Raw genomic sequence first — 13,669 nt, 5'->3', positions numbered from 1 at the left:
AAAATATTATCATATTATTACTATTATAGTATTATTATTATATTATTCATTATTCATGACTACATTGAAACTAGAATAGAGAGAAATCAGCGTAGAAACTGCAAGAGGTACCATAGATTTTTGTACATGGAAATAATGGTAGTAAATAGTTTTTGATTTATTGAATACAGTTATATATTACAATGATATATTTTTGTTATTTAAACTACACATTTTGCAAATTATGGTTTTTTTCTCGAAGTGACACACCACCCAAGTCATGCTAAGTTTTTTGGTGAATTTTGACACACCAAGCGCAAAAGGTTGCCCATCATTGTCCTAGGACCTGCTTCTAGTGCTGATGTCTAGTATGTCCGAAGACCTAGAAATTCACAGACAGGTGTTCTCTAGAGTAAAAACATTAGCATTTTTATTTATTTTCAGTTTTTAACTTTCATGAGAGTCCTGTGCCCTTCCAAGGTCATTTACCTGGCCCTGGCCCAAACCTTTGACTTAGGGTTGTACTAAGTCTGAAATGACTTGAAGGCACATAAAAACAACAATCCTAATTAACTTGACTATCTCATCAGCCAAAAAGTGATCCACGCTCCCCGTTGAAATACTATTAAGTTTATGTTGATTAAAGTTATTAATTATGTATGCTGGAACTCAATAGACAGACCCAGTCCTTTAAACTTGAACACGCCCATCTGCATTTTAGAATGTGTTTTATGAATGTCCGGTGTAAGTTAATAATTTTTAACTGTTTTATAGTGTATTGTACAATTTTTATATATGTTTTTTATTGTAAGCCGCCCTGAGTCCCCTGTTGGGTGAGAAGGGCGGGATATAAATATTGTAATAAATAAATAATAAATAAAGTTAATCTTCATTTTAAATACTGTATTGTTCTTTCATGTTTCTTTTTTTTTTTTTTGCACTACAAATAAGATCTGTGCAGTGTGCATTAATGATTTTTTCAAACTCTAGTCAAGTCCCCCAAAAGCCTGAGGGTCCATGAACTGGCCCTCAGTTTAAAAAGTTTGAGGACCCCTGGTTCATACAATAATTAATAGGAAAATCCCTGTTTGGATGATGATTCCCAGAACTATACTGACTTGGGGGTCCTGGGAATTGTAGTAACTTGTTAGGGGATCCTGATAATTGTAGTCCAAACAAGAACGTCCCCTGAAATTTCAAATCAAAATACAGCATTGCATTTTTGCTGGGAATGGAGCAAAAGAAGAAGGGGAATGTTGTGTCTAAGGCCCCTTCCACATAGCTGTATGAAATCCATGTTGAACTGGATTATATGGCAGTGTGGACTCAGATAACCCAGCTCAAAGCAGATGTTGTGGATTATCTGCCTTGAAATTCTGTGTTATATGGCTGTGTGGAAGGGCCCTATTTTCCAAAAACGCAACTGCCAGAAAAGCAAAATAAAACAATATCCACAACTAGGATTAGAGGTCACCTAAACGAAGACCTTTTCCTGAGGGGCTTTTGAAGCCACACAGGATCAGAGGACTCCCAAGCAAGCGAGGGTTGGGCAGATGGGGGAGGGAAAGGCAAGGCAAAGCAAACCTTCCCTCCAAGCCACCCAGGTTCATGTCCCCATCCCCCCCCCCCTTCCTGGTGACATAAAACCTGGGCAAATGATTAACGCTGTCAAATAAAGGGAGGGAAACCATATTTGCATACGGTGGCACAGACTGGGAGAGACAGCAACATGTGTGCATTGTGGAAGATATACTGTACTAGCTGTGCCCGGCCACGCGTTGCTGTGGCGAATTATGGTGTTATGGGAAATAAAGTCTTGAGGAATTGGTGGTAGTTAAGGTAAAGAGTAAAGGTTTTCCTTTGACATTAAGTCCATTATAAATGGGTTATATAGCTGTGTGGAAGGGCCTTGAGTCTACACTGCCATATAATCCAGTTCAAATCAGATAATATAAAATTATAAATGGGTTATATAGCTGTGTGGAAGGGCCTTGAATCTACACTGCCATATAATCCAGTTCAAATATGATAATTATAGGCAGTGTGGAAGCGGCCTAAGTGAGGCCAAACTCTGCCTGTCCTCTGGGCTCAGTGGGTTGCTAGGAGACCAAGTGGGCGGAGCTTAGCCTTTTAACTGGCAGCAATTGGATAAAAACAATTATTCCTCTCCCTCTAACTAGGACTTTATTTTTCTTTTCTTTTTGTTGTATGAACGTAGAGGCATGGATGAGGGGTTGTGCTGCCAAGTTTAGTGTTTCTGGGATGTGTAGTTTTGTTTTTTTGTCCTAGGCCGAAATTTCATAACCCTTTTATATACAGTAGAGTCTCACTTATCCAAGCCTCGCTTATAATAATAATAATAATAATAATAAAACTTTATTTATACCCCGCCACCATCTCCCCAATGGGGACTCGGGGCGGCTTACATGGGGCCATGCCCAAGACAATACAATAAACCATAACATAATACAATTAAATAATACATTACATAAAATAAACAGTACAACATAAGATCAAAACAGCAATATAACACTACATTTAAAAACTAGATTAAAAATTAAAACTCTGGGTGAGAAAGGGATCAGAATAAAACCTCGAGGGACAGGACATCAGATAGTGAACCAGTCTAGAGGATAAATATCGGGGGGGGGGGGGGGGAGTAGCATAGAACATTTACTCTCCGAAAGCACACCGGAGGAGCCATGTTTTTAAATCTTTCCTGAAGGCTAAAAGGGTGGGGACTTGCCTAATTTCAATGGGCAGCGAGTTCCACAAGCGAGGGGCCACCGCAGAAAAGGCCCTCTCCCTTGTTCCTACAAGGCGGGCCTGAGATATAGGTAGTGGCGACAGGAGGGCCTCCCCTGATGATCAGAGAGATCGAGCAGGTTTATGGTAGGAGATACGGTCACGAAGGTAGGCGTATCCAAGTTTCTGGATTATCCAAGCCATTTTTGTAGTCAATGTTTTCAATATATCGTGATATTTTGGTGCTAAATTCGTAAATACAGTAATTACAGCATAACATTACTGCGTATTGAACTGCTTTTTCTGTCAAATTTGATGTAAAACATGATGTTTTGGTGTTTAATTTGTAAAATCATAACCTAATTTGATGTTTAATAGGCTTTTCCTCAATCCCTCCATATAATCCAAGATATTCGCTTATCCAAGCTTTTGCCGGCCCGTTTCGCTTGGATAAGTGAGACTCTACTGTATATAGATATATGGGAGGCCGGAGAGTAAGGTATATAAAAACATACTGGGAATAAGGTGGAAGAGCAGAACTTTTTCTCCCTTGTTTTAATGGGTAGGGAGAGCAGAGAACCTGTAAATCCAGGCAAAAGGGAATTCACCTACAAATCTGCATGTTTTTGACTGCCCTGGTGCGGGTTATGAGATTGCACAGACCTTTATAGGGCCTGAAGGTTGTCGGACACACAACAGTGAGGTGTCTGGAAGCAGCTCGGCATTAATGGGGGGAAAACACACACTCTCGGAGGGGAAGGTTTATTTTATTTGAGAGGGGGAAAAAAGAAAAGAGCAAAGAAGGGGAAACTATGAATTCTTGTGGGTTAAGTGGGAAAGGTTTGTGCAAGCACATGGGAAAGCGAGCCCTGGGGCAGAAATTTCTGAAGGTTATGGGGAGAAAGAGGAGAATGAAGGAAGAGGGGGAAGGGAGGGATTTTGGAGAGGGATTTTGCAGGCTTGGAGAGCTAAGGGGCAGAAAGAAACCCTATCTTGAACACGGCTTCTCCAATGTGTTTGGCGAAGCTGCAATGGTTTTCTGTTTAAGACGAAAGCGAGACAGGGCTTTCTGTTTGTGGAAGAACCAGAGCCAAGCAAGGACAGAGGGAACAGGAGGGGAGGCAAGGAAGCCAGACGAAAGGGGAGGGAACAAGAAGAGCCAGGAACCAGGAAGGTGTGAGAGGCAGAGGGAAACAAAGCAAAGCCGGACAAGGTGGCAGGAGGAAAATGGGTGGAAAGGCCAAGACATGGAGGCAAGAGAAATGCCTTGTGTTCAACTACCAGTTCAGATCCACAAATGGGACCCCCAACTCATAAAGTGGCCTTCAAGCAAGCACTTACAGAAACAACTCTGTTAAGCAGAAACAGTAGGATGATGATACTTTGTGTGTCCCACATTGCAGGGCTCTTGTGAAGTTTACCAAAAACAAATTGGAGGTGCTCTGATGGTGCCCAAGTGCAATATAAACATTAAGGCAGGCAAAGTCAGGGGACAAATATGCCTCAAGAATATTGTGCCAAGAGATAGAAGGAAAAATAATGAGAGGAAAAAAGCATGAAATTGAATGGGAAGAATTAAATGAAAGAAAACCATCAGCCCTCTATGGACCCTTCCACACTGCCCCTATATCCCAAGATATGATCTCAGATTATGTATTTATCCCAGGTTATCTGGCAGTGGGGACTCCTATATTCCGGTTTTAAGCAGACAATCTGGGATCAGATCCTGCAATAAAGGGCAGTCCCTATATTCACAAATTCTGCATTCAAGGCTTCAACCACCCTTGACTTGGAAATATTAAAACATAACATTTTCAAACCAAACAATTTTACAATGCCATAGAGCTTCACCATCCATGGATTTTGGTATCCACAGGAGGCCCTGGCTCCAAACCCCAGCAGACACCAATGTCCCACTGCATTTGGTAAGCAAAAGGAAACACAAAGGTGGAAGGAAACAAAATGTAGCCAAATGGGAGAATTCACTGTGGAAGAGCCAAGGGAACCAAATGGAGGAGAGTCAGTGGGGGAGGGGGGATTGGACTGGTCTTCAGATGTGCCCAGGCCTTGTAACATCAGTTTACCACTGCAATCTGCAAAGGAAAAACTTATGACTGTGCCTCTGTGCATGCAGTGAGATCATTTCCCTTTCTATAAAAGCAGCTTCTCTCTTTACTACCCATCAAGGGCACCATGCAACCAGGGGTCATGTTGGGATGCATCACATTAACTCACAAGACAATATAGTGACATGAGTAGAAAGGTCTTAAGTGAAAACTAGAAATGTCTTCTTAAGTGAAAACACAGTGGGTCCCTTGGGATCTTTGGGAGTTTGGTTCCAGGACTCTACATGGATACTCAAATCTGTGGGTGCTCAAGTCCCACTGTATACAAGGGCATACTGTCTCTTTCTCTCTCATCTTTTGGAGTGGGGCTTTGGAGTTGATTTTTTGGAGAAGACTGGAGAAAAGAAGACCATGAGTGCAGAAGGAAGACTGTACCCCAAAACCGAGCCCCTCTGCGTATTTGCAGTCAAAAGCTGGGGTGGACAAAAAACCCGAAATATTTCGCTGTCACTTTCTCTCACACCTTTTTGAGTTGATTTTTGGAGGGATATTTTCAAGCCATAGATGGTGGAAACCATGAGCACAGTATCCTCAAACAGCTCCCCTCTGCTTACTTGCAGTCAAAAGCCAGAGTGCCCAGCTGCCCCTTAAACATAATGGCAAAATCATAGTTTGCTTTTGGGAGTTGATGTTTTGGGGAATATTTTCAAACCTTTCTCTCTCACTTTTTAGAACAGAGCTTTGGAGTATATTTTTACACCATGGATACAGATGGCAGGCTATACTTCTCTGAGAGTGGACTGTATCCCCAAAATGGACTGCCTCTGCTTACCTGCTTTTTGGAGATGACGAAAGAGTCTCAAGCCTTTCTCACTTTTTGGAGTAGAGCTTTGGAGATGATGTTTTGGGGAATATTTTAAGTCTTCTCTCTCACTTTTTGGAGCGAGGCTTTGGAGTTGATTGGGGGGGGGGCATTACTAAAGTATGGGTGCTTTTGATCCTTGGATACAGAGGGCCAACTGTACCCCCAAATGGAGTGCCTCTGCTTACTTACAGTCTCCTCCCATGGATCCCCACTTTGCTCACACCTTTTGGAGTGGGGCTTTGGAGCTAAACTTCCAAGTTTTGGACACAAAGGGCAAACTGTGCCCCCAAATAGATGTCCTTTGTTTCCTTACAGTCAAAAGCCAGACAGTAGGCTCAGCCCCCCCCCAAAAAAAAACCTATGTGCTTTTTGGAGTTGATGTTTTGTGGGAAAATATTTTCAAGCCTTTAGAGCAGGGGTCCCCAAACTAAGGCCCGGGGGCCGGATGCGGCCCTCCAAGGTCATTTACCTGGCCCCCGCCCTCAGTTTTATAATATAATATTTTTATATCAGTTTTAATAATATAATATATTGTATATACATATAATATTGATAATAATCTTATGTTATACAATATAATACTAATAGTAATACTATATAATAATATTAATTATATGTTATATATTACATATTATATAATAGTATAGTGGTATAGTTCAATATAGTAATATATAATGCTAATATTGTGTTATGCTAATAATACAATATATTGTATGTACATACAGCTGCACTGAGTCCCCTTCGGAGTGAGAAGGGTGGGATATAAATGTAGTAAATAAATGCAGTAAATAAATAATTAATTTTAGACTTAGGCTCGGCCAAAGTCTGAAATGACTTGAAGGCACACAACAACAACAATCCTAATTAACTTGACTATCTCATTGGCCAGTAGCAGGCCCACACTTTCCATTGAAATTCTGATAGGGTTATGTTGGTTAAAATTGTTTTCATTTTTTAAATATTGTATTTTTTCGTTGTTGTTGTTGTTGCACTACAAATAAGACATGTGCAGTATGCATAGGAGTTTGTTTTGTTTTTTTCAAATGATAATTTGGCCCCTCAACAGTCTGAAGGATTGTGGACCGGCCCTCTGCTTCAAAAGTTTGGGGACCCCTGCTTTAGAGGGTTGAACTAGATTGCCCTGTGGCCTCCTTCAACTCCATCATTCTGTGAGTCTTTCTCTCTCACTTTTTGGAGTGGGGCTTTGGAATTGATGCTTTGGGGGAGGGGATATTTCCAAACCATTAGAACCCATGGATGCAGGGAGCTCCCTTCTGCTTTTTTTTTTTTTTTTTGAGCAGATCTATTTTCAGATCTATATTTATCTCTTACTTTTTTGAGCAGGGCTTTGGAGTTGGATTTTGGGGGAATATTTTCAAGCCATGGGAGTTGATGTTTTGTGGAATGCTTGGATGCAGGGGGTGGGTTGTAAACCCAAGGATACCCCCTCCCTCTGCTTCCTTGCTTCATAGAGCTGATGTTTTTGAAATGTTTTCAAGACTTTGGAGCTGATTTTGGGGAGGAATATTTCCAAATCATGGTTGTTGGAACCCATCACTGCAGAGGACCTCCTTTTGCTTTGGGGAGGTGATCTTTACCTGAAGATTTCCAAGCCTTTCTTTCTCACACTTTTAGGAGCAGAGCTCTGGAGTTAACTGGGGAGGGGTGTAGTATTTCTAAACCATGGATGTCGGGATGCAGAGGACCCCAAAGAGATCCCCTCTCCTTCCTTGCTTTTTGGAGCTGATGTTTTTGAAATGTTTGAAGCTGATTTTGGGAGGGATATTTCCAAACCTTTCTCTTTCCCTTTTGAGAGAAAGGCTTTGGAGTTGATGGGGAGGGAAGTGTTCCAAGCCATGGATATTGGGATGCAGAGGAACTCTACAGAGACCACTTCTGCTTTTTTGGAGCTGATCTATTTCCAAGCCTTCCTCTCTCAGATTTTGGAGGAGGGCTTTGGAGTTGATTGGGGGGTGGGGTAGTATTTCCAAGCTTTAGATGCAGGCATGCATAGGACCCCCAAAGAGACCCCTTCTGCTTTGGGGAGATGATCTTTCTGTGAATATTTCCAAGCCTTTTTTCTCACACACTTTTGGGAGCAGGGCATTGGCATTGGTGTGTGTAGTATTCCCAAGCCATGGATGTCGGGATGCAGAGGATCCCCACAGAGACCCCTTCTTTGGTGTTGTTGTTGTTTTGGAGCTGATCTATTTCCAAGCCTCTCTCTTACACTTTTGGGAGCAGGGCTTTGAAGTTGACTGGGAGGGTGGGTAATATTCCCAAGCCATGTATGTCAGGATGCAGAGGACACTCAAAGAGACCTCCTTCTGCTTTTATTTTGGGAACTGATCTATTTCCAAGCTTTTCTCATGTACTTTTGGGAGCAGGGCCTTGGAGTTGACTGTGGGGGTAGCATTCCCAAGCCATAGATGCTGGGACCCCCAAAGAGCCTCCTTCTGCTTTTTTGGAGTGGATCTGTTTTCAAGCCTTTTTCTCTCACTTTTTAGAGCTGATTTGGGGGAAGGGAGTATTTCTACATGCCATGGATGCTGAGATGCAGAGGAACCCAAAAGGGACCCCTTTCTACTTTGGGGAGGAGATTTTTCAGGGAACATTTCCAACCTTTCTCTCACTTTTTGGAACAGTTGAAGGGGGGTGTGGTAGCTGATTTGGGGGAGTATTTCCAAGGGTTTTCTCACACTTTTTGAGAGCAGAGCTTTGGAATTGACTGGAAGGGTGGATAATATTCCCAAGCCATGGATGCTGGGATGCAGAGGATCCCCAAAGAGACCCCTTCTGCTTTTTTGTCTTATCGATTTCCAAGCCTTTCCCACTTTCTTTTGGGGGCAGGGCTTTGGAGTTGAGAGGGAGGGAAGTATTTCCAAGCCATGGATGTGGAGATGAAGAAGACCTCCAAGGAGAACCCTTCTGTTTGTTTTCTTTTGGAGCTGATCTATTTCCAAGCCTCTCTCACACACTTTTTGGAGCACATTACTAGAGCTGACTGAGGGTGTGTGTAATATTTCCAAGCCATGAATGTCAGGATGCAGAGGACCTCCAAAAAGACCCCTTCTGGAGTTTTTTTTTGGAATTGATCTATTTCCAAGTCTCTCTCACACACTTTTTGGAGCAGGGCACTGGAGCTGACTGGGGGTGTGTGTGGTATTTCCAAGCCATGGATGTGGGGATGCAGAAGACCTCCAAAGAGGCCCCTTTCTGCTTTTTTGGAATGGATCTGGTTTCAGGCCTTTCTCACTCACTTTTTGGAGCTAATTTGGGGGAGGGAAATATGCCCAAGGGGATGCAGAGGACCCCCACAGAGACCCCTTCTGCTTTTTTTGCAGCTGATGTGTTTCCAAGCCTTTCTCTTTCTCTCTCTCTTTGGAGTTGACAGGGAGTGGAATGTACCCAAACCATGGATGTCCGGGTGCTGAGGACCTCCAAAGAGACCCCTTCTGAGTTGCTGTGAGTTTTCCCTTCTGCTTTTTTGGAATGAAACTGTTTCCAAACCCCTCTCTCTCTGTTTTGGGGGCAGGGCTTTGGAGTTGACAGGGAGGGAAGTATTCCCAAGCCATGGATGCAGAGAACCCCCAAAGAGACTCCTCCTGCATTTTTGAAATGGTTTTGTATTCAGACCTTTCTCTCACACTTTTGGGAGCAGGGTTTTCGAGTTGCCTGGGCAGGGGTTAGTATTCTCAAGCCATGGACATGGGGATGCAGAGGACCTCCAAAGAGACCCCTTCTGCTTTTATTTGGAGTGGATCTGTTTCCAAGCCTTTCTCTCACACTTTTGAAGTTGATTTGTGGGAGGGAAGTTTATCCAAGCCATGAATGCCTAGATGCAGAAGATTTCCCTTTCTGCTTTTTTGGAGGGGATCTGTTTCCAAGCCTTTCCCTCTCTCTCTTTTGGGGGCAGGGCTTTGGAGATGCCTGGGCAGGGGTTAGTATTCCCAAGCAGGGACATGGGGATGCAGAGGACCTCCAAAGAGACCCCTTTTGCTTCTTTTGGAGTGGATCTGTTTCTAAGCCTTTCTCTCACACTTCTGGGGGAGGAAAATATATCCAAGCCATGGACGTCAGGCTGCAGAGGACCTCCAAAGAGACCTCTTATGGGTTGCTGTGAGTTTTCCCTTCTGCTTTTTTTGGAGTGGATCTCTTTCCAAGCCTTTCTCCCTCTCTCTTGGGGGCAGGGCTTTGGAGTTGACAGGGAGGGAAGTATTCCCAAGCCATGGATGCAGAGAACCCCCCAAAGAGACCCCTCCTGCATTTTGAAATGGTTTTGTATTCAGACCTTTCTCTCACACTTTTTGGAACTGATTTGGGGGAGGGGAGTATACTCAAGCTATGGATATCCCTTCTGCTCTTTGGAGTGGATCGGTTTCCAAGCCTTTCTCTCTCACTTTTTGTAGTTGATTTGTGGGAGGGAAGTATACCCAAGCTATGGATGTCCGGGTGCTGAGGACCTCCAAAGAGACCCCTTCTGGGTTGCTGTGAGTTTTCCCCTTCTGCTCTTTTGGAGTGGATCTCTTTCCAAGCCCTCTCTCTCTCACTTTTGGGAGCAGGGCTTTGGATTTGAGTGGGTTTGAGCCATGGATGCAGAGAACCTCCAAAGAGACTCCTTCTGTATTCTTGGAGTGGTTTTGTATTCAGACCTTTCTCTCTCTTTTGGGAGCAGGGCTTTGGAGTTGCCTGGGCAGGGGTTAGTATTTCCAAGCCATGGACGTGGGGATGCAGAGGACTTCCCAAGAGACCCCCTTTTGCTTTTTTTGGGCGGACCTGTTTCAAGCCTTTCCCTCTCACTTTTGGGAGCACGGCACTGGAGCTGAGTGGGGGATGCGTGTGTTTCGAAGCCAAAGCGCCCCATTTGCGGCTCTAAGCCCCCCTCGTTCCCTGCCTTACCTCTTGGCGAGCCCGTGGGCGGCGGCGGAGGCGGCGTTGCCGGCGGGGTTGCGGTCCCTCTGCCGCCGGTTCTTGAACCAGTTGCTGACCTGGGTGAGGGAGAGCCCGGTGGCCTTGGCCAGGTGCCTCTTCTCGGCGGGCGAGGGGTAGCGGTTCTGCCGGTAGAGCTCCTTGAGGGCGTTGCGGGAGCGCTCCTTGAAGCAGTAGACGGTCTCCTCGCCGTCCCAGATGGTGCGCGGGAGCGGGAACTTCCTCCGGAGCCGGTACTTGTCCACGGCGCCCAGCGGGCGGCCCCGGAGCCGCTCGGCCTCGCGGTAGCGCGCCTTGTACCACAGCTCCTGGAGCAGCGCGTGGCTGCCGGGCCCGAAGCTGTGCCCCTCCAGCAGCGCGTACAGCTCGGCGAAGAGGCCGCGGTGGAAGGCCACCAGGGCGCGCGCCCCGGAGCAGGCTCTCGTGCCCGCGCAGCAGCTCCCGCTCCGGCAGCGACCACAGGAAGCGGGCCAGCCGGTCCAGGTGCCCGCCCTGCTGCAGCGCCTCGCACACGCACGCCACGTGCTCCGGGGACAAGGGACAGCACCGCCGGGGGAGACGTCGAGGAAGAGGAGGAGGAGGAAGAAGAGGAGGATGGGAGCAGCGCCGCGGGAGGAGAGGAGGAAGGCTCGGCGCCGCTCTCCAGCAGCATCAGCGCCGCCGCTTCTCCTCCTCTTCCTCATCCTCCTCCTTCCTCGCCGCGCTCTCGTCGCGCTTCCCCGTCCCCGACAGCAGGTCCACCAGCGCGCGGTCTCGCTCCGGAGAAGCAGAAGACATGGCCCAGCCTGGTCTCTCGGGGCTGGGATGGCCACCGATCCTCTTCCGAAAGTTCACATTCAACAACACACACTCACGCTCCCCTCTTCGCCCCCCTCCCCTTCTTGAAAGTTCACCCACTCACGCACCCAACACCCACTCGCGGGACCTTCTCCTCCTCTTTCTCCTCCTCCGCGTCGGAGCCGATCAGGTTTCCTCCTTGTTTTGGGGTGGGATTTCCAACCCCGATTCCCCTCCCCTTGTGCAGTTCTCTCGCTTTTCTTCTTCTTCTTCCTCACCTCACCCCCCCCTCCTGTTTTTTTTCCCCCTTTGGAAAGTTCTTACACTCACAAAACACACACTCACTCACTCACACCTCCTTCTCCTCCGCGATCAGGTTTCCTCGCCGCCACGCAGACACAGCTTGCAAGGCACTCACTCCAAGCGGGGAAAATAACACAGTCCCTGCGGCTTTTTCCCCTCCTCCTCCTCTTCTTCTTCCTCCTCTCCCCCTAAACTCTCTCCCCTCTCTCCTCGAGGCCCCCCCCTCCCCAATCCTCCCCAACGTGACTCTCCCCAAGCCGCCTCTCGCCTGCTGCATAGTCTTAATGGCACAAGCAGACGGCTGGAGCCAGGGAGAGGGGGGGTGGGCTCGCGGATTGGGACGGCCCGGGCACCGAGGGGGGCGGGGACAGTCGGGGGTTGCCATGGGAACCGTCCAATCAACTCCTCTTCCCCCTCCTTCTCCTCCTCCTCCCCCCGCCTCCACGAGACTTCCTCCTTCTTCTGCCTGGGAAATACCTCCACCTGAAGAATATAACGCAAGCGATGGGAAGGAAGGAAGGAAGGAAGGAAGGAAAGAAAGAAAAGGAAGGAAGGAAGGAGAGGAGGGAAGGAAGGAAAGAAGGAAAGGAAAGGAACGAAGGAAAGAAGGAAGGAAAGGAGGGAAGGAAGGAAGAAAAGAAAAGGAAAGGAAGGAAAGGAAGGAGGGAAGGGAAGGAAGGAAGGAAGGAGGGAAGGAAGGAAGGAAGGAAGTTAAGGAAAGGAAAGGAAAGGAAAGGAAGGAAGGAAGGAAGGAAGGAAGGAAGGAAGGGAAGGAAGGGAAGGAAAGGGAAGGAGGGGAGGGAAGGAAGGAAGGAAGGAAGGAAGGAAGGAAGGAAGGGAAGGAAGGAAGGAAGGAAGGAAGGAAGGAAGGAAGGAAGGAAAGAAAGGAAAGGAAGGAAGGAAGGGAAGGAAAGGAGGGAATGGAAGGAAAGGAAGGAGGGAAGGAAGGAAATGAAGGAAGGAAAGGAAAGGAAGGAAGGGAAGGAAGGGAAGGGAAGGGAAGGAAGGAGTGAGTTAGGAGCAAAAGCTCTCCTAAAACTGTCATCTACTGAAGGATGTGCCATCAACATGTTTTTTATGCTCTCTCTGTCTCCGCCCTCCCCTTCATCTCAGAGGTGCTGCGAGATCTCTTTGCATATTGGCTCCCTTTTGTCTCTACCTCGAATGGAAAAGGGAGAAAATAACTTGATAGCACAAGCTTTCCTTCAGACTTGACTCTGCAAAAGTTTGTGCTACCAATTTTCTCTCCCTTTTTTTCTAAGAGGTGCTGCAAGACTCCCTTTCGACGCTAGAATCGTGTTGTCAGGTTTTCACTGTGTTGCTGTGAGTTATCCGGGCTGTTTGGCCATGTTCCAGAAGCATTCTCTCCTGACATCTCGCCCACTTCTATGGCATCCTCAGAGGTTGTGAGGTCTGTTGGAAACTAGGCAAGTGGTCCAAAGGTCCAAAGGTGAGAGAAAGAACTCTTGTCTGCTTGAGGCAAGTGTGAATGTTGCAACTGGCCACCTTGATTAGCATTGAAAAGCCTTGCAGGTTCAAAGCCTGGCTGCTTACTGCCTGAGGGAATCCTTTGTTGGGAGGTGTTAGCTGGCCCTGATTGATTCATGTCTGGACTTCCTGCTTTTTTGAGGGGGGTTATTTATTTATTGTGAACCAACCTGAACACAGCATATTATCTGAGAACACAGAAATGCTGGACCACTCTGGGAACCACCATGTCAGACGACACAGAGAAGCCATTGAATTCCCAACTATGTGGACAATTTCAACAGAAAGAAGGAAACCATGAAAATTACAAAATCTGGCTACCAGTATAAAAAACCTCTAAAATTAGGACAGTAAATAAAGAATAACACTCAGAAAACAGAGGAATTCCAGACAGGAAAAAATCAGGGCCAGTTAACATCTCTCAGCAAAGGATTCCCAAGGCAGGAAGCAGCCAGGCTTTGAAGCTACAAGGCTATTCAATGCTAATCAAGCTGGCCAATTTCAACATTCATACTTG

At 46.3% G+C, this 13,669-nt stretch overlaps 1 protein-coding gene across 1 annotated transcript in view; it reads right to left on the bottom strand.

The window, feature by feature from the left end:
• LOC100557441 (homeobox protein SIX4) overlaps positions 1–11,235 on the bottom strand; it is a gene marked incomplete at its 5' end in the record, with an annotated part of 37,270 nt that extends 26,035 nt beyond the window's left edge. The window contains 2 exon segments of the mRNA XM_062967514.1: positions 10,555–10,991; positions 10,993–11,235. Coding sequence (XP_062823584.1) covers positions 10,555–10,991; positions 10,993–11,235 — 680 coding nt within the window.
• Positions 11,236–13,669: the final 2,434 nt, after the last annotated feature.

The sequence above is a fragment of the Anolis carolinensis genome, chromosome 1 (assembly GCF_035594765.1).
Source record: "Anolis carolinensis isolate JA03-04 chromosome 1, rAnoCar3.1.pri, whole genome shotgun sequence".
Taxonomy (NCBI): domain Eukaryota; kingdom Metazoa; phylum Chordata; class Lepidosauria; order Squamata; family Dactyloidae; genus Anolis; species Anolis carolinensis.
Note: the sequence above shows the minus strand (reverse complement) of the source record. Positions and strands in the feature narration are given on the sequence as shown.